Raw genomic sequence first — 18085 nt, forward strand, 5'->3', positions numbered from 1 at the left:
TGTGCTGCAGGATGACGACAGTGGTATTCTTGCAGGGCATTGAGGGAAGAAACCCCAAAGCTTTTCTGTCCTCAAGTAAACAAATTCCTTTACCAGAAACCTTTCCAGAGTCTTAATGTACACTGAAAATCTCTAAGGGAAGGGGTATTTCCCAACCCTCACTGGCCACAGAAAGCCTTTTGTATTGGATCATCTATTTACGCCTCCTAGAACCAGTGTTCATGTAACAGAGAACCGAGAGACTCTAGAAAATGTTGGATTTGGTACTGGGGAACAAACCAGAACTGCACAGTAGTTAAAGTAGGAAAAATACCTTTTATTTAAGAACTACCACAACAAAGGAAAAGAAAGAACACCAGTATAGAATTGGGCTCGATTCTGAATACAAGAGAGAAAAGTGGGGATTTATAGGCAAGGAGGAAGGGGGTGTTGGTGGATGGAAAATTACTAAGACATCCAAGGTCATTGTCTAGTCTATAAGGCGGCTCCCAGGAGGCTGGCCTAAGTTTGGCCAAGGAGAGACCTTTTGTCAGTATCTTTTAATTATTTACTTATCAATCACATGGTTATGCGGTAACAACGGTATACCACTCTCTTCCTATGTTGCTGGATTTTACTGGTTAATATCCTATTTAGTACCACTGTTTTTTGGGGGACTCTTAGGTTTTGGTATTAAAGTTTCTTCGGCTTCATAAAATGAAGTGGTGAGTTATGTGCTTTCAACACGGCCTACAATGGTTTTTAGGAAGTTGGAGTTATGCTTTAAAAGTCAGTTAAAAATCCAACTGTGAACCTATCTGGTCCTGGCGTAAATTTCAACGATCTTATAGCCCCTTTGGTGGTAACTGGTCGAATTTTTAACATCTAGGGTCAATTTTGATAATTTTGTGGGGTGGAGGGGGCTTTATCTATTTCTGTAGTATTGTCTTATGATTTTTCTAACCTTAAGTGCTATTCTTAAAAGGCAACCTGGGTGACCAGCCTTCCTTTCTGACCTGTGCCTGACTGAGGAGTCGCCCGGAGCCCCCACAAAATCCATCTAATTCAGACATACCTAACAGTAGCAAACTGCAGCCAGTATATAACAAAGCACCCCAGCCTGAGACTCAGGAGGCCCAGGCTTCCCTCTTAGCTTGCTACTTGTTTGGGCAAGGTGCCCACCCCTGCTACGCCTCGGTTTGTTCAACTACGAAATGACCGACTGGTCCCTTCCAGCTCTACATCCTCTAAGCCAGACCATCAAGTGATCCAGAAACATATGGTTCAGCGGTTCTCATAAGATGGCTCCACAGAACTGTCAATATTCATACCTCCACTAAGTAGGGCAGACTCTTCAGAAGTTCGGTCAAGGTCATGAATCCATATTCACAGGGGTTGAGGGGAGCACTGTGGGTAGTTTCATAACGCCTCTTGAGCTCATCGACAGACAGGTGGGTGGCTCCTTCCCAAGACATCAGCAACACCAGCAGCTGGGCAGTGAGAGCACGCAGGGACTTGCGGTTGATCAGCTGAATCTGTTTGCCTGACGCCATGTCAGCAACCTGGGAGGACAAGAGTCCACGTGTTTTCCCAGCTAGAGAGAGGGGTGCCATGCCACACCCACTCAGCTACTGTCCTTGGGCTAGTGAGACCAACAGAGGGAGATTTTCTAACTTCTTTTCCAGCTGCTATGGGACACCAGACCAACATTTCAGGGGACACCAGGGCAGGAGCTGTTCTCTCCCTTTCTGCTGGTCCACAATCAGAAACTTCCATCAACACCAGCCCTCTTTTAGGGCACTCCTTCCACTCCCCAAGCCCCTAAACTGAAGGTTGCTGCGCTCAGGGAAGAGGCAAGGGAGGGGTTTGGACTGTGTCCCAGGAGCTAGACTGGGGCAGGGATGGAAGGCCCACTTTAAGGACACCCACATTTTCTTCTAGTCCATCATCACTAGCCAGTAAGTGGGTATTTTCCTGACTACATGTCTACCCCTCGATTCTTTCTGGTTCTCAAGGAGATAACGGGTCTGAGTGATGAAGCACGCTGGAAGGGGAAGCTCCTGAAAAAGACAGAGGTTATCATTCGGGGACCAAAGAGCACGTGAAGAAACAGATGTTTGGTAACTGAGACCCACAGGCACGTGCACCGCTGAGGTGTTGGCACGCAAGCCAAGGTTTACTGTTACGTGTTTTCCCCTCTGATTTTCCAGCCAACACCACAGGTCTCAGTGCCTCGGCGTGGGCTGGGTCACCAAAGGCTTGTGTGCTTTGGGCTCTCACAGGCAGAGCAGCACCTGAGGAACTGTCACCATCCCACTGTGACCCTGGTTCGGACGTTCACCCAGAGCCCAGGCAGGAGGATGGAGGGCAGACCCCCCACACCAGTTACCATGGTGACAGATTTTCCCTATCAACAGAGTCAGGTTTAGGGGAGTCTGAGTCATCTTGTTCAATGCCTAGACCACTGCTACTATTGTAGCCTTTCAAGGAGTAAAAATAAAAACCTGTTCTTTCGAGGCTACTTAGATACATCTCTTGATTCTAAACCCATGCTACACAACGAATCCTATAGGGAGCTTATAAAAGATGCCAATGCTCAGAGCACACTGGGCCTAATTGCATCAGAATCTCGGGTGGGGGGCAGGGTGGAGGGGTCCGCTTCTCAGCATTCCCCAGAAGCTTCCCGGAGATGCAGCAGCAGCCAGGGCAGCGCCCCGGAGCCTCTCCAATCCTCCCCCATCTTGACTGCTTACGCCCAAACTTCCCACTCACTCGCCCTTGCTTATCAGAGTCTCTGGTCATGGCTGAGTCCTGCTACCCACTGAAGCACTCCACTGCCTTTATGCTGGGTGACTGAGTATCCAGGGGGCCCCTCCCGTCCTGTGGCCTTTCAGTTCCTCAACTTCCTCATCTCCGGGGATATCCCCTTCCACTGACTTCCACCGTGGACACCCATTCCCAGGTCGCACGTGGGATCTCGCCATCTACCGCCCGCTGCCGAGGTAGCTCATGCAAACCTCCCGTGCACCCTGCGCGCCAAAGGAGGCCTGTGGCAGATGCTGGGGTGGGAGACGGAAAAGAGATTCGAATGATCGGCTCTTCCTCCCCTTCTCCAGCTTCACCTGCACGGACTCGCACCTCCTCCCAATTAAAACCCTCTGCCTTCTTCACTTTCCTCTCGTGTCCACCTTGGCGCTGATAGGCCATGAATTCATTACCACTCTTGTCATGCTCTGTAAACAACTTTGTCCCTTTGGTGCCTTTTCTTTGCACCATCTGGCAAACTCCCACCTCGAGCCCGACGGTCTGCTTTCCGAGCCGGCAGCAAACCCAGGGTAGCGCTATGGGCACCGCCTCCCTCCTGCGGGGCTCCTCTACTCCCCGTGACCCTGCCTCATGTCCTGGCGGGCCCCCCACACCGCACCGTACCATGAGGGGCCTCAATCTCGAATCCTGTGCCTTTCATCCTCTCTCTATGCAGTTGCTCTCACCTTCACTTCACAGAAAAATAGCTTGTGGTGGGTACCCCCCTCCTCTTTCCAGAGAGGAACAGCAAACTTCCCTGTGTCTACATCTGCCCGCTACTCCCTCCCTCTGGTCGAAGCACTAATATCAGGGCTGTGCCCTGCCGTCTGCTGAATGCCGATTCCCATGCCTGCCTCCTCGGAAACCCCACCCCACCACCTCTTGTCTGTGTATTTCTCTTCTCTCCCTCGAGCACATCCTTCCTGGCGGCTCTCAACCATGCTCGGGTCTCTCCACCTGGGAGCAAAGCAGCCACAGAAAGCTCATGGGCTCACTCGGTCCCGTGGCCTTGCCGCCACTGTGCACTCCCGCTGCTCCTTCACAAGGAGACAAGTCGAAAGGCTGTATTACCTGTCACCATTTTCTTGCCTCCTACTCCTCCTCATGCCTCGACCTGCTCAGTGTGCCTCTGGTCCCCACTCACCGGTGGCGACCCCGCCCGGCCAGCAACACCAAGTTCCTCCATGTAGCCAGGCCCGAAGGTCACATTAGTCCCTGCCTCACTCGTCCCAGCAGGTGACAGTGCTGGCCGTTTCCCCTCCTTGGATTGGGAGTGCCACACTCCTAGCGTCCTCCCTACTCTGGGTCCTGTGAAGGTTCTCCCCTCAACTGGACAGGACGTGAATGCATCCCTTCCACGTCTGTAACCAGGGCTGCCCCCCTTGGTGGCACTTCCACTCTGCCTCCTCTTAGTGAGTTTTCTTGGCCCCAGGCTGGAGGCAGCCTGAAACCACCCAGCTGCTCGGTCTAGGACAGGGAGGGTTACTTCAGTCCAGGGCAGGAAGGAAGAGGAAGTTACCCTCTCCAATCCCGTGTTACCAGCAACAAGGGCTGTTGTGAGCCTAGCCTGCTCCTAGATCTACTCGAGTGAGTCAAAATCTATGGGGAAAGAGATCTGGGATTACAGCCTCCCCAAAACTTCAGAAATGATGATCCATTTAGAAGAATATACCTGAGGAAAAAAACATCCTCGGATAAAAGACACCTCATCAGTTCAGAGTCATTCCTTTGACAAGGCCCTGAATAAACACACAGAAGCAAGACCAAAAATCTTAGCTGCCAAACCAGAGCCCCTATTAGGGTAATCTCCTACTACCTAATAAGGTATTAATAGCAAACAAAGCACTTACTGTGAAACAGAAACTACTGCAAGGTGTGAACAAAGAAACGCGAAAGCACATGAAAACACCCCAGCGAAGATGACGCCACACTGCCGTGAAAATAAAAATCTGCTAACCTTTACAACATGGCAGAGCTTCTGTGTTAAAGCTGAAACTGAACTGACATCGTAGTCTTGGAGACGAAACGTGTAACCAAAAGTTTTAGCGTATTCCGTAAGCAGATCTGTCATCATAAGGCAGTTATCTTTTTGGGACCGAAGGAGTTTGACAAACTGGGCAGCAAGAGCTTTGAATCGTTCTACCTCTGTCAAAGTGAGGATTTTTTCTTCTCCACATTCCAATACCTTGGAAAACACACAGCAGGAAGAAGGTGAGATTGAACAAGTTATGACTGTTCATAGAATTAAGTGGCATGGAAATGTATTCGGTTAGTAACTGAAAAGCACTTTGGTGTTCTTTAATGGATATAGAGCTTCAGTTCTGCAAGATGAAAAAGTTCTGGAAATTGGTTGCACAGCATGTGATACATTTACCACCACTTAACTGCACACTTAAAAAGGGTTAACAGGGGCGCCTGGGTGGCGCAGTCGGTTAAGCGTCCGACTTCAGCCAGGTCACGATCTCGCGGTCCGGGAGTTCGAGCCCCACGTCGGGCTCTGTGCTGACAGCTCAGAGCCTGGAGCCTGTTTCAGATTCTGTGTCTCCCTCTCTCTGCCCCTCCCCCGTTCATGCTCTGTCTCTCTCTGTCCCAAAAATAAATAAACGTTGAAAAAAAAAAATTAAAAAAAAGGGTTAACAAAGTAAAGTGTCTTTGACCACCCACAAGAGGAATTTTTAAAAAAAATTTTTTATGTTTATTTATTTTTGAGAGCAAGAGAGACAGAGCATGAGCAGGGGAGGGGTAGGCAGAGAGGGAGAACAGAAACCGGCGCAGTCTCCAGGCTCTAGGCTGTCAGCACAGAACCTGATGTAGGCCTCAAACTCAGACTGTGAGATCAGGACCTGAGCTGAAGTCAGATGCTTAACCGAATGAGCCAGCCAGGCGCCCCAAGAAGAATTTTAAAAGCACTTTAGATGCCTGGGTGGCTCAGTCCGTTAAGCATCTGACTTCAGCTCAGGTCATAATCTCCTGGTTTGTGAGTTTGAGCCCTGCATCGGGCTCTATGCTGACAGCTCAGAGCCTGGAGCCTGCTTCAGATTCTGTCCCTTCCTCTCTCTCTGCCCTTCCCCTGCTCGCACTCTGGTATCGCTCTCCCTCAAAGATAAATAAATAAATTTTAAAAAACACAAATGCTAATGAAATTAACAACAAAAATCTGGTTTAACTTAGCAACGGCTTAACAGCTAAGCATTCATATCGCCTCGCGTACTCGTCCCCAGCACCAACCTAAGAGACTTGAAAAATACGGCACTAATGGAAAAACACTCCATTTAAGAAATCAAACTATTAAAAAGAATCAAACTATTTCATCTTTTGACAATAATTACTCTAAAATAAATTTGAAGATGGTTTCTTTCTTCATTGAAGGGGAAAAAAAAACCCACACTTACCTTGAAATACTAATGAGCCAAAAACATAGCTTCTCTGATCAAAATATTTCAAGTTTTCCTATTTCCTAACTACTTACTTCCCAGGAAAAGAGGCCTGAGAGAAAAAAAAAAAATTCTCCCATATATTGTTTAGAAAAATATCATTGGAATCTCTACTCACTTGTAAAATATCAGGTATGGCTTCAAAAAGTTCAAGTAGTTTAGTAAACCCATAGTATGCAAGTTTACACTGCCGGCCAAAGTGGTGATGGTAAGAGGGGATAAATTTGTTAAAGGGCATCCGGAAATGAGGTTGGTGCCGCAGCAAATCAACAACATCCTTGGAGAACTGCTTTGTCCTTTCTATTTCATCCTGGGTACGCTCTTTAAAAAAAAAAAAAAAAATTGATCAGTCATCACAATCTTCCATTGATTTGTGTTGAACATTAGTGGTATAGTTAGTCCTATGTACAGATTACAAGAGGTATCATCTTTGCCTTCCAAATGCACACAGCCTAAGACAAGCACATTCATATGCTCTCTCTGCAGAATGGTTTTCAAACTCATTCAAGGACACAATACCAGGAGGCCAGGAAACTATTATGGTACACAGTGAAATAGACATACATATCCATGTAATTTCACCTTGCAAGCTGGACATACTTTTTCTAGCTCCCTGTCCCCCACACCTATCCCATATATAGGAGCCTGACACGTACGAGCATGTACATGACAGGTCTCTGTACTTGTAAAAATAACCTAGAAATTATTTCTGTAAACTCGCACTTCTGAATAGCCACATGCTTTGTTTATTCTTCTGACCTTCAGTTAAAATTGTTAGCAGAAAGAGTATCAGGCAACAAAAGTTTAACAAAAACACAGGGCAATAAAAGCTTACATTTCACTTTTTATTTCAATTAATTTTTACGTATGTAATTTTTTTTGAAAGTTTTTAGGGCGCTTGGGTGGCTCAATTAATCGCCCAACTTCAGCTCAGGTTATGATCCCACGGTTTGTGAGGTCGAGTTCTGCGTTGGGCTCTGTGCTGACAACTCAGAGCCTGGAGTCTGCTTCACGGATTCTGTCTCCCTCTCTCCCTGCCCCTCCTCTGCTTGTCCTCTGCTTGTGTCTCTTTCTCTCAAAAATAAATAAACGTTTAAAAAACAAAAAGAAATTTTTTAGAAGTTTTTTTTTTTTTTTAGGGGTACCTGGGTGGCTCAGTCAGTTGAGCACCCGACTCCTGATTTCAGCTCAGGTTCCCAGGGTTGTGGGATCTGAACCTCCACACTAAGCACAGAACGTGCTTAAGAGTCTCTTTCTTTCTCTCTCTCTCTCTCTCTCTCTCTCTCTCTCCCCCCCCCCCTACCCGGCCCCTCTGCCCTGCTCACAAGCTCTAAAAAAATAAAAAATAAAAAGATGTAAAAAAAAAAAATTTTAAGTAACCTCTACACCCAATGTGGCACTTGAACTCATAACCCCAGATGAAGAGTCACATGCTCTTCCAAATGAGCCAGCCTGGTGCCCCTCTATTGATTTTTAAATGAGAATCAGAAGACCGACATTACTCACTCCAAAAGCTCTGGAGTGCCATAATTTCATGAATATCAGTGTTCTGCAGGAACACAGGTTAAGAATCACCGATTAGTAACAGTGGGAGAAGAGGACAGTAGATAGATGTAATTTCACCTACCCTAGCTCCCAGACCTCAACCAGAGTGGCCAAAATATGAACGATAAAGCAAAACATTTGCTTGAGCCTTCTTTCCTTCTCCAGAGTGCATGGTAAGGTAGCTCAGTTCAAGATAAGAGTCAAGCAAGAGCCATGGTAACCGACTCTCAGATGGATAATTATGGTGTCAACAGCCATAGACAGGCTGAAGAAGGCATTTTGGCAAAGTGCTGGTTATGCCCCTCTTCCCCCTAGAGGGAAAATTCTAAATTCTAAATTCTAAAAAACCAGCTTTTCTTATTGGTGAGTGGCTTCCCTGCTCTGAAGAACCTACGATCCACTGCACAGCATATAGTTTTCACACTGCTCCTTCCATGGAATCTGCAGGAACCATGGGGGCAGGGAAAAGGATATGTGATAACATGTTAAGATAACCACCGAGATATGCAACTGTCTTCAGCACATTAAGGTCAACATACCTCTTTTGGGGATACAAATCACCATTTCACTATCTTGTTGGGACAAGCAGATGGTTGTGTCTGGAATCTCTGATACGATATCAATCAATTCACAAACACCATATTCAGTGACATCCCAGTCTTTTGAGAAACACCTAGAATTTAACCATGGAAATGGGTAAATAATGAGACATATCACTTGCTAAATAAACTTTGTAAGTTTTCCAAAAGAATGTTAAATAGAAAACGTTAGGTAATTATTTTAGATTTGTGGGAAGAAAAAGTGTCTTAAAATATTTGCTTTCATTTTCCCCCCCCTTCTCATCAACTCACCAATGGTAAGCCTGTGAGAACTCCCTCACAATGACCTGTTTGCTGGCTTGGGATTTGAGAAGTTTTAGTAAATCCTGAGTAAAGCGCTTCACCTGGGCCCTGTGGGTAAGGGTCAACAACCTTTTGGAGCCCATTCCGAGGATCTGTAAATCAAACACTTTGATTATTTATACTCGTAAGACCTTGGCACATACTGACTTTCTGGTTGATGGCATTTTCTCTCTCCTGTTACCGCTTTCAGACAATAAGCCCCTTTATGTGTGATACCTGCATTTTCAAACACATGTGGATCAACAGAATGTAGATGTTCAAAATGAACATCTGCTCAAGTGCCTGGGACCCCCCCACCTCCTTTTTGTCTGCCCTTCATACCCCTCCTCAAATAGTTGTGAATACAGACACAAAAAGCAACTAATTTTGTCTACAAAAGACAGCTAAGGTATTCCAAGCCATTTTACAAGTGGGAAGCTGTTTTACAGGTAGGAAGCTATATAATAGTCTAGGTTAACAGGTAAAGAAAGATTCCTTAGGAACCAACATGAGGCTCCAGCCCAGGAGCTCGTCTTTCACTCATTTACGAGAGGTAAGCCCGTGTTCTCGGCAGCTCCTCTGTAAGAGTGAACAACCCTGGAGAGCTCTGGGTTAGGAGAAGGGAGGTCAGTCTACACAGATTAGAAGAAAAACACTTGACAGGGCTCTAAGGAGTTCATTCTTTAAGTTGAAACTCACAGCTTTCTGCAAAAACCAAGAAGCCATCTTGGATGAGGTTACCAGCTAACCCATTTCTTCGGCTGAGGTAGCCAAAGCCACAGAGGAACATTCTCGTCTTTAACATAATAATAATTCCTGAACTTTCCTTACCTGCAACACATGAGGCACAGCTTCCAGTAATTCTATCAGCTTGGAATATCCATAGTCTGATACCCGGCACTGCTTTGCAAAATGATGGTGGTAGGACGGGATGAAATTACTAATTGGGATGACACAGGACGGCTGGCTCTTTAGCAGGTCAATCACTTCCCTGCTAAACTGGATCAGCTGGGGGTTACCCACAGGACTTTTAGAACGCAGAAGCCAAGGATCTAGACAGGGAGAGAAAAAGAGAGCATTCCTAAGATATAAAGTGGGATCTTACCTCTGAAACAAAGGTAACTAACCTTGCACTCGCTCGCCTGAGCTCACCCATGACGACGCAGATGAGACCAAAGGGCCTCTTTACTTCTCAGCATCTATATTCAGGTTCTATATAATAATCAATGGGCCAGCCCAACTTCTTTATGGGCTGGCAGATGTTTTCCCACTATTTCTCGAAGTCCAGTAGTCAAAGCACAGTTCAGCATAGTGTTAACTTAAAGCAGAAGTGAAATTCCACAGCAAGTTTCCACCTTATAAACTTGTTGTATTTCAACGACTCATTTGCATCTTGGTCCTGCGGAGCATACTTTCCCACAGAAACAAAGTTATAGATGGTCAGCAAGCAGGTAGCCCAGAAGAGCCGAGCTAACCCATGTGGAAGCTGAAAACATTACCCAGAAAATCATGGAAAGCAGCAATGTAAAACTAGCTGATATAAGAGTAAGAAAGAAATTTTTCTTGAATGCCCATGTAATTGAGAAAAAGTTTTCATTATAAAAGTATAAGCAGACAAAAACCTTTCTAAGACACTGGCAGGCTAACGACACAGGAGGAAGGAGAAACAGCACAGGCCCGGGAGCCTGCATGGGCCAGGGCTGAGGGGAAAGGCAGGAGAAGGTGGCAAGCAGCGTTGCTACCAATCTTTCTCCTTCCCTGGTTTACCTCACCCTTCTTCCTATAGAGGGAGAGAAAGGGAGGAAGTATTTAGGGTCAAAGAGAAGGAAATGTGCCTATAGCGGCAACGATTTGCAGTGCTGTTCACAGGTCGTGGGATTAGACACCTGCGACTCAGGGATGCCCAGAACTCAGCAACCCACCCAAATCTAGGTTCACATTTCCTGGTCTTTTATACTAACAGCTAAATCTGTTTTCAGATTTATCAAAGTCAGAAATGTTGACCACAATGAATTTCACAGGTAAATCTGCATTTAGAGAGATTTCCTTCAACTATTTGAAACTATTTAAAAAAAAAATTTTTTTTTTCAACGTTTTATTTTATTTTTGGGACAGAGAGAGACAGAGCATGAACGGGGGAGGGGCAGAGAGAGAGGGAGACACAGAATCGGAAACAGGCTCTAGGCTCTGAGCCATGAGCCCAGAGCCTGACGCGGGGCTCGAACTCACGGACCGCAAGATCGTGACCTGGCTGAAGTCGGACGCTTAACCGACTGCGCCACCCAGGCGCCCCTGAAACTATTTTTAAAAGGCTAGCCAACTGACAAGCCAAAAAGTCTCACAAAATTACGTAGGGCTAAAGAGATTCGTCATTATGAAATGTGGATTTTACATTTTTTACATAGCTTATGCTGGTACTCCCCAAAAGTCTTGTTCTGCCAAACCTTCAGCACTTTAGAGGGTAGTTTTTAAAAGATCAAAGGAGGGCCGCCTGGGTGGCTGTTGGGTAAGCATCCGACTCTTTGATTTCAGCTCAGCTCACCATCTCACGGTTCTTGGGCTCATCAGGCTCTGAGCTGTCAGCATGGAGCCTGCTTGGGATTCTCTCTCCCTCTAGCTCTGCCCCTCCCTCACTCGAGTGCATGGGCATGCGCCTCTCTCTCCCTCAAAATAAACAAACATTAAAAAAAAAAGATCAAAGGAGACATCCACAGTGCTTTGTGCTTGGCAAACAGGGCTGCTGTGGAAGATAAAAGCCAACAGCCTCCTCTCCTAGTAGGTGGTGGCTCAGAAACATCCGATACCTGCCTCCTACCTGTGTTTGGAGGTGGGGGCTTGTTGTGAATCCATTTGACCACTTTGACGCCATTCTGTGCAGTGGCGATGTTTACACCTGGAACACAGGTGATGAGGTGTTCTAAGGGAACACCCCCTTGATTTTCCTGCACTATTTCTAGTTCACCGAACTCTGCAGCATAACAATCTGGAAAGCTGAAGTGGGGAAAAAGAAGGGTAATTACAATAATGGAAAAGCAAAGCACCTGCTAAACAGAAATCTCTATCTTAATGTATCCACAAGTAAGTAATTTCTGTTTAAATCCCCAGGATCTGGGTTTGAACATTAGAATTAAGGTCCGAGGCAGGGGAGACAATCACTGTGGCACTGACCTCTTTGATGCAGTCTGATGAGACCAGAAATTCCTAGACAATTTTCCCAGCAGAGGGTGTTAAAAATAAGGCAACTGGGCGCTCAGTCAGTGATTTACCTGCTTCAACGCATTAGTGGCTTTTCTCTCTCAAATTTTGCAGCCCGGGGCTGAAGGCTGTGTACCCTCCTCTAGCACGTGTGTGCACTTGTAGTACAGCACTTACAATAATCTCGTCTTTGTGGAGAACAAGCTTTCCTATTCATTGCTTATGTTTCTAAAAATCTGCACAAATTTTCTTGCTCAAGTACTGAGTGAATGGATCCTATTTCAGATCTACTTTGACTGCAAGGTGCTAAAAATGTTAGGATGAAGCATTCTATAATACTTGCTTGGGAAGAGGTGTGGGCAGAGGGCAGACTTTCTAGAAAGAGGAGAACTAAGGCCTCATATCTCAATGGCTTTGACATGTTCACCTTAATAAAGGCACGGTGCCCTCATGTGTCTGCAGAAGACTATGAACCTGGGGCGCAAATGTCTTCAAAGAGAGGATCACAAAAGGAATCTTATAGGAGTCTGGATCAAATTCGTGTTCACTACAGAAAAGAGAACAGAACAGTTAGCTGACATTTCTCAGTGGTCTAAAAGGTCTTCAAGGTAACTAACAGACGTTCAAGGACCTTATACACAAGGATTATTTCTAGAAGGAAATGAGGTTCTACCTGAAGTCCTTATCGGGGCAATGCTGTCTGCAGACAGGCTCGTGATATTCTAACTCTTCAAATATAATTGGGCTGCAATTTGTCGAGGAGCCGTCATGTGACTGCGAAGACCCCAAGGGGCTCTGCCGGGCCTGACTGCTGGGCAACAGACACACCAGTCTTCCGTTTCCTTGTTCGCGGATTGCCACCGTGTCTGTTAACTTATATAAATCCGACACGTTCAACTTGTGTCCAAATCTAAAAGCAAGGATAAGGGGACAGAAGTTGACTTGGAATGTTCTTCTCTGATTACACAGAAACGCCTGTACTGATTAAGTAAAGGGCTATTGCTAAGAACGGTTCCTCCACCTCTTCAAAAGTAAGATGGGATTAATTCTACTCTAAATTCTTTCACTCCCAAGCCAGTAACACTTGGCACTTCCTTTGAGTCACCTCTGGCTCACTGCCCATCAGTCATTATGTCATTTGCTACCTAACCCTCGAACCCCTGCAGTTGCTGCATATGACCTCACCTCACTGTCTCAGATGGAAAGCTATCTGACATGACCTCTTTTGACTCCACTCCCCAAGCTGGAAATCCCTCTGTACCACCCCTCCCCATCTCTGCTCTGCTACCTCAGAAGAGGTAGGCTCCTTTCCAGCTACTCCCTCACCTCCCCTATTCCTGAACCTTGAGACCCACACTTCCTGAGACTGGACTCCTCAATCATCCCCCCACCGTGTGTGTATCTTTCATACTTGGGAGCTTAAAGGCACAGGCTTGGAAGGCAGACAGATTTGAGTTCATATCCTTTTCCCTCCAGGATTTTATCCACAGGACTCGGGAGGGATGGCTCTCAAGTCACCAGCGGCTTCCTCCTCCCCTCCCCCCAAAACCCCATGCCACATTCTCTGCTCCCTCAATGACGCCAGCCATCCCCGCATGTCCTGGTAACACCCTCACCTCCTGGTTCTCTCCTGCTTCCCATCCCAGGTGGTATTCCATCCAGTTCTGCCCTTCTCTTGGCTTCCCCTCACTCCCTCCCTGCTCCCCTGCCTCTCCTGATCCCCTTTAGGAAAGTAACGGTCACATCTTCATTATCTCCCATGTCCAAGCCAAGGTCAAAACCTCACTGCACTTTCTGGACAGGCTTTATTTTCTATTTCTGTTTTAACCATACTAGCATCCTCTCAGTCCGCCAGGACAAAACAACTCAGAATCAAATTGCCTCTCCTCTCCACCTTGCCTGCTACATAAAACGAGTCACAATGTCCTATTTCACTGACAACTGAAACTTCGGTGTTCCAACAGCATCTGCTTGGACCCAGGACTGGGACAGCACTGTCCCTTCTTTGTGTCCTTCTCTGCCCTGTTCATTCCATCTCAGCTTGCACCGCCACCACATGGCCTGTTGTTCCGCCACTACTCAGGGCTCCGGGGCTTCAGAGGAACAGTCCAGCTCTTTGTTTTTTCCATCCTTATAGCATTTTCTCCTCCTCACTCACTTGGGGATAGTTTTCTTTGTTCTATGTGATGATTTACGAGTATTTCCTCTTCCCTTCCAGACATAAGCTCAAGGACAAGGATCGTGTCTTCCCAGCTCTGCACTCTCCACAGAGGCTCAGACTTTTTAAAGATTTTATTTTGGGGAGGATGGGCTAAATGGGTGATGGGCATTAAGGAGGGCACTTGTTGGGATGAGCACTGGGTGTTCTATGTAAGTGCTAGATCACTGGGTTATGCTCCTAAAACCAAGACTACACTCTATGTTCACTAACTTCAATTTAAATAAATAAATTTTTAAAAAAAGATGTTGTTGTTTTTTTTTTAAATTTTTTTTTTTTTCAACGTTTATTTATTTTTGGGACAGAGAGAGACAGAGCATGAACGGGGGAGGGGCAGAGAGAGAGGGAGACACAGAATCCGAAACAGGCTCCAGGCTCTGAGCTGTCAGCCCAGAGCCTGACGCGGGGCTCGAACTCACGGACCGCGAGATCATGACCTGGCTGAAGTCGGACGCTTAACCGACTGCGCCACCCAGGCACCCCAAAAGATGTTGTTTTTAAAAGTGATCTCTACACCCAACGTGGGGCTTGAACTCACAACCCTGAGATCAAGAGTCACACGCTCCACCAACTGAGGCAGCCGGGTGCCCCTAGACTTCCATACCACCCATACTTCCTGAGCATCTACTAAGCTCTGGGTCCTGAAGAGACGGTCATAAGTCAGATCCAGTCCTTGTTGTCTTAGAGCTTACAGCCTAGAAGGTGCTCGAAAATGTTCATTCAGTGATGAGCAAAACGAATCAGTCAATGGGAAAAACATACAGCTTTAGGGACTGAGGTCTAAATTTATTAAAAATGAAACACGTTTTTAAAATGTATGTTAAAATAGAAACGTGAATCTCGATACCATTGTCTTTACGTCATTTCCTCCACCAGGCTGGAAATAGTCCTCAACAGCTTTTCCTCAAGAGATTTATGCCAATCACCAATTAATATAGGAATTCTGTAAGCTGCCAATCAGTACTGACCAGATCAATGAAAAAAATAATAATAAACCTAACTTACTTTTTTTCATAGATATCTGTAAATTTAAAAAGAGGCAGACAGCAGGCAGGAGCGTCCTGAAGAATAGACATTGTTTCTGCACTGTAAAACAAAATTTTACTCAATTAGAAAACAGATGTCATTCGATATCAACAGAGGATTTCCAAGTGGTATTTTAAAAACACAGTTCATAGGGAGCGGAAAAATAAACAAAAACAAAAACAGAGTTCATAAAACTGATTAACACAATGTACAGTTGACCCTTGAATAACATGGGTTTGAACTTCACGAGTCCACTTATATGTGGATTTCTTTCGATAAACGCAGTACAGTACTATAAATGTATGTTCTCGTCATTATGATTTTGGAAACATTTTCTCTCTCCTAGCTTATTTCATTGTAAGAACGTAGCATATAACACATACAACCTAGGTGTTAATCAACTGTTTATGTTACCATTATCAGTAAAGGCTTCCAGTCAACAGTACAGTACGCGATTAGTAGTTAAGATTTGGGGGAAATCAGAAGTTATATGGGGATTTTTGACTGCATGGGGGGGGGTTGGCACCCCTAACCCCTGAGCTGTTCAAGGGTCAACTGTATACACAACATAAATTTACCAGTTTCTGGTATGTCAAAATTTATTTTCTGGAAAACCTTGAAAAAAAAATGACTTTAGGGACAAGGTGATTAAAGAATATAAAGCCAGACACTGGGATTTTTATCAGACTCAAGCAGAGCACTTTTCACACCTGTGTATCAGAAGGACACTGACCGCTCAAATGAGACAAACACCTTGTTAACAGAAAAAAAAGGCAGAACAGCTTGAATGGCTCCTGCCACGTCGTGTGTCACGTGTTACAGACGTGGACGTAGAATTCCCACAGTGGAGGATACACAAGCAGATACAATATCATCCCAACTATAGTTTTAAAAAAGGCAGCCAAGAACGATCAGAAGAAAACAAATAGGCAAACCGTTGCATGACTGGCTTCGAGCCACAGGATTATGGATTCCCACCACGCCTCACCCCCCACCCCCCAGCTTCTTTTGTATTTCTGACCTTTCCAAAGTTTCTTCAATGAGCATTATTATTTTTATTCTAGGGGAAAAAAACATAATTTAAAATAATGGTGAAGTACACGTTACGGAAAAAGATCTTTGAGAGTTTAAACAGATTTTTAGGAGTGAGTTCTGTTTTACTAGTTGTCCCCAAAACAGGGAAAGCCGAAGAAGAATCAAAGCACATTAAGAATGAAAGCACCACCAGATTCCTACAATTGACAGAGTTGAAGGCAGACTTACAGAGCTGAGTGTCTATTTGATGCTAAGGATATATCTGCAGGTTGAGAGCTTGCAGCTTTGTAGATCTACCCTCTACAGACAAACCCACCTTCTCCTAAGATTTGAAGGGAACATTTCAGACTTTCCAGGCTTATAAACATTTACTGTAGAGGGCTACTATTTTTAGAACCTGTTCTGGATATGCGGTGTATTATTTTACTCCTAACCGCCTGCCAAGTTTAAGCTGTACTTCACCTTTGAGTAGTGGACTTGAGTAAGAGTTGAATTATTCTAACCAGCTTATTGCTACCTTCCAGCTCATTTTCTAAGTTCTGTCACAACTGAGAATAAACATTGCTGCGTGTGTAATCATCAAAGAGGGTTGGGAATGTGATGAAATCTATTTTATTTTTTCCAAAGTTGTTTCTGGGCCAAGAAGTTATTTCCTGAAATAAATGGTTTGTTTTTACCTCAGTAAAGAGAGTGATTTATTAGCAGCTCCTGTGGCAAGTGAGACCAGGATCTTCTTGCTGCCAATTTTGTATCTGTGGAGGCTATTCACCGCACTGATTGCTTCTTGTAAGTTCTCCATCTGAACAACAGCCTTGAGCTGATAATCTGTATGGGGGCTGAGCTCAACACTCTTCACCTACAGCAGTAAAAAGGAAAAGGGAATGCTAGGTCTACCCCGAACCCTGTCAGCTTCAACCTGAAGGTGAATTATGAAGGAACACGTCTGTGGACTTCCGTGCTTCTGTGAGGGAACGTGTCTGAATGCTACGCTTCTGCCAAGCAAAGCCTAAGTGAACCAGGACTGGGTGACCTTCAGAGACGTGAAATCGGCCCGGCCTGCCTGCGTGCTCTGGCACGCACAGCTCTCTGATGCAGGCTCGGGAGCCAAAACGTGTGAGGAGTCCTTGGGGTCTTCTCCAGACCCTGCAGACACCCGGGGCATAGCCATTTTAATCACCTGGAATAGGTGCACTTCTAGCAAACGGCACCTAAAAACCCCATCAGACACAGTAAGATGCTCACAAAAACAGCCAACATTACTTAGAGTCCTACTTCTGTATTTTAGCAGCCAGACTGAAGTAAAATCCATCAGAGTTTCATTTCCCAAAGTGCTACTTAAATCCGTGCCCGTGACCACGAGTGCCTCTCCCCTAGGTCTCCTGCTCTCCGGGGCTACGCCCTAAAAACTACAAGTACAGCATCACCGTGAGCAGACCACAGGAAAAAGGAAGGAGTTCAAACTCATTCAGTGATACGTCTATCCTGGCTGCGGTTACGTGTGTTGAACTACGTTCTCCCGACTTGAAGCGCTAGCAAAGGGTAAAAGGAAGGCAAGAGGGGGTGAGAAGGTTACCTTGCCGTGCCTAGAAAATGCCTCCTGCATAAGCTGCTGCAGCTCCTTCCGGGATAATCTGTAGTCGATGTTGCTGATCTGGATGTCAGCACCATTTGCAAACGGGTCTGGGCTGTCAGCACCAATGCTCGAATTTGCCATGTTGAAAGCAAGTGGGGACGCTCTGTTTAAAAGGTTTGGAGACATACTCTTGCTTAAAACATACATGGTGGAGTATTTTTAAAAACCGTTATTCTATTTCCTTAGTTTAAATCACTTAGGCTCTGTTTGAAGCTATATATAAAAACAGCTTTCCGTAACGCAACCAAGCAGAATATTTGGTTTTCAAATGTATTTTTATCTTAAATGTACACTGATTTAGACTTATTTCCAAAAGTACTACCTATTGACCTGT

General features: G+C 45.4%; 1 protein-coding gene across 6 annotated transcripts in view; it reads right to left on the reverse strand.

Annotated features, from left to right (window-relative positions):
- MARF1 (meiosis regulator and mRNA stability factor 1) overlaps nt 1-18085 on the reverse strand; it is a 40123-nt gene that overhangs the window by 8446 nt on the left and 13592 nt on the right. For 4 of the 6 annotated variants that reach the window (XM_030301274.1, XM_030301272.1, XM_030301269.1 and 1 more), the window contains exons 11-22: nt 17692-17884; nt 16796-16974; nt 15063-15143; nt 12513-12749; nt 12267-12386; nt 11460-11635; nt 9476-9696; nt 8615-8757; nt 8303-8436; nt 6337-6539; nt 4742-4969; nt 1311-1541 (exon numbers count right to left, since the gene is read on the reverse strand). In XM_030301274.1, coding sequence (XP_030157134.1) covers nt 1311-1541; nt 4742-4969; nt 6337-6539; nt 8303-8436; nt 8615-8757; nt 9476-9696; nt 11460-11635; nt 12267-12386; nt 12513-12749; nt 15063-15143; nt 16796-16974; nt 17692-17884 — 2146 coding nt within the window. The remainder of the gene's footprint in view (nt 1-1310; nt 1542-4741; nt 4970-6336; nt 6540-8302; nt 8437-8614; nt 8758-9475; nt 9697-11459; nt 11636-12266; nt 12387-12512; nt 12750-15062; nt 15144-16795; nt 16975-17691; nt 17885-18085) is intronic. The other 2 variants (XM_030301273.1, XM_030301271.1) reach the window with 2 other exon arrangements.

This window comes from Lynx canadensis, chromosome E3 (assembly GCF_007474595.2).
Source record: "Lynx canadensis isolate LIC74 chromosome E3, mLynCan4.pri.v2, whole genome shotgun sequence".
In the NCBI taxonomy this organism is placed as follows: domain Eukaryota; kingdom Metazoa; phylum Chordata; class Mammalia; order Carnivora; family Felidae; genus Lynx; species Lynx canadensis.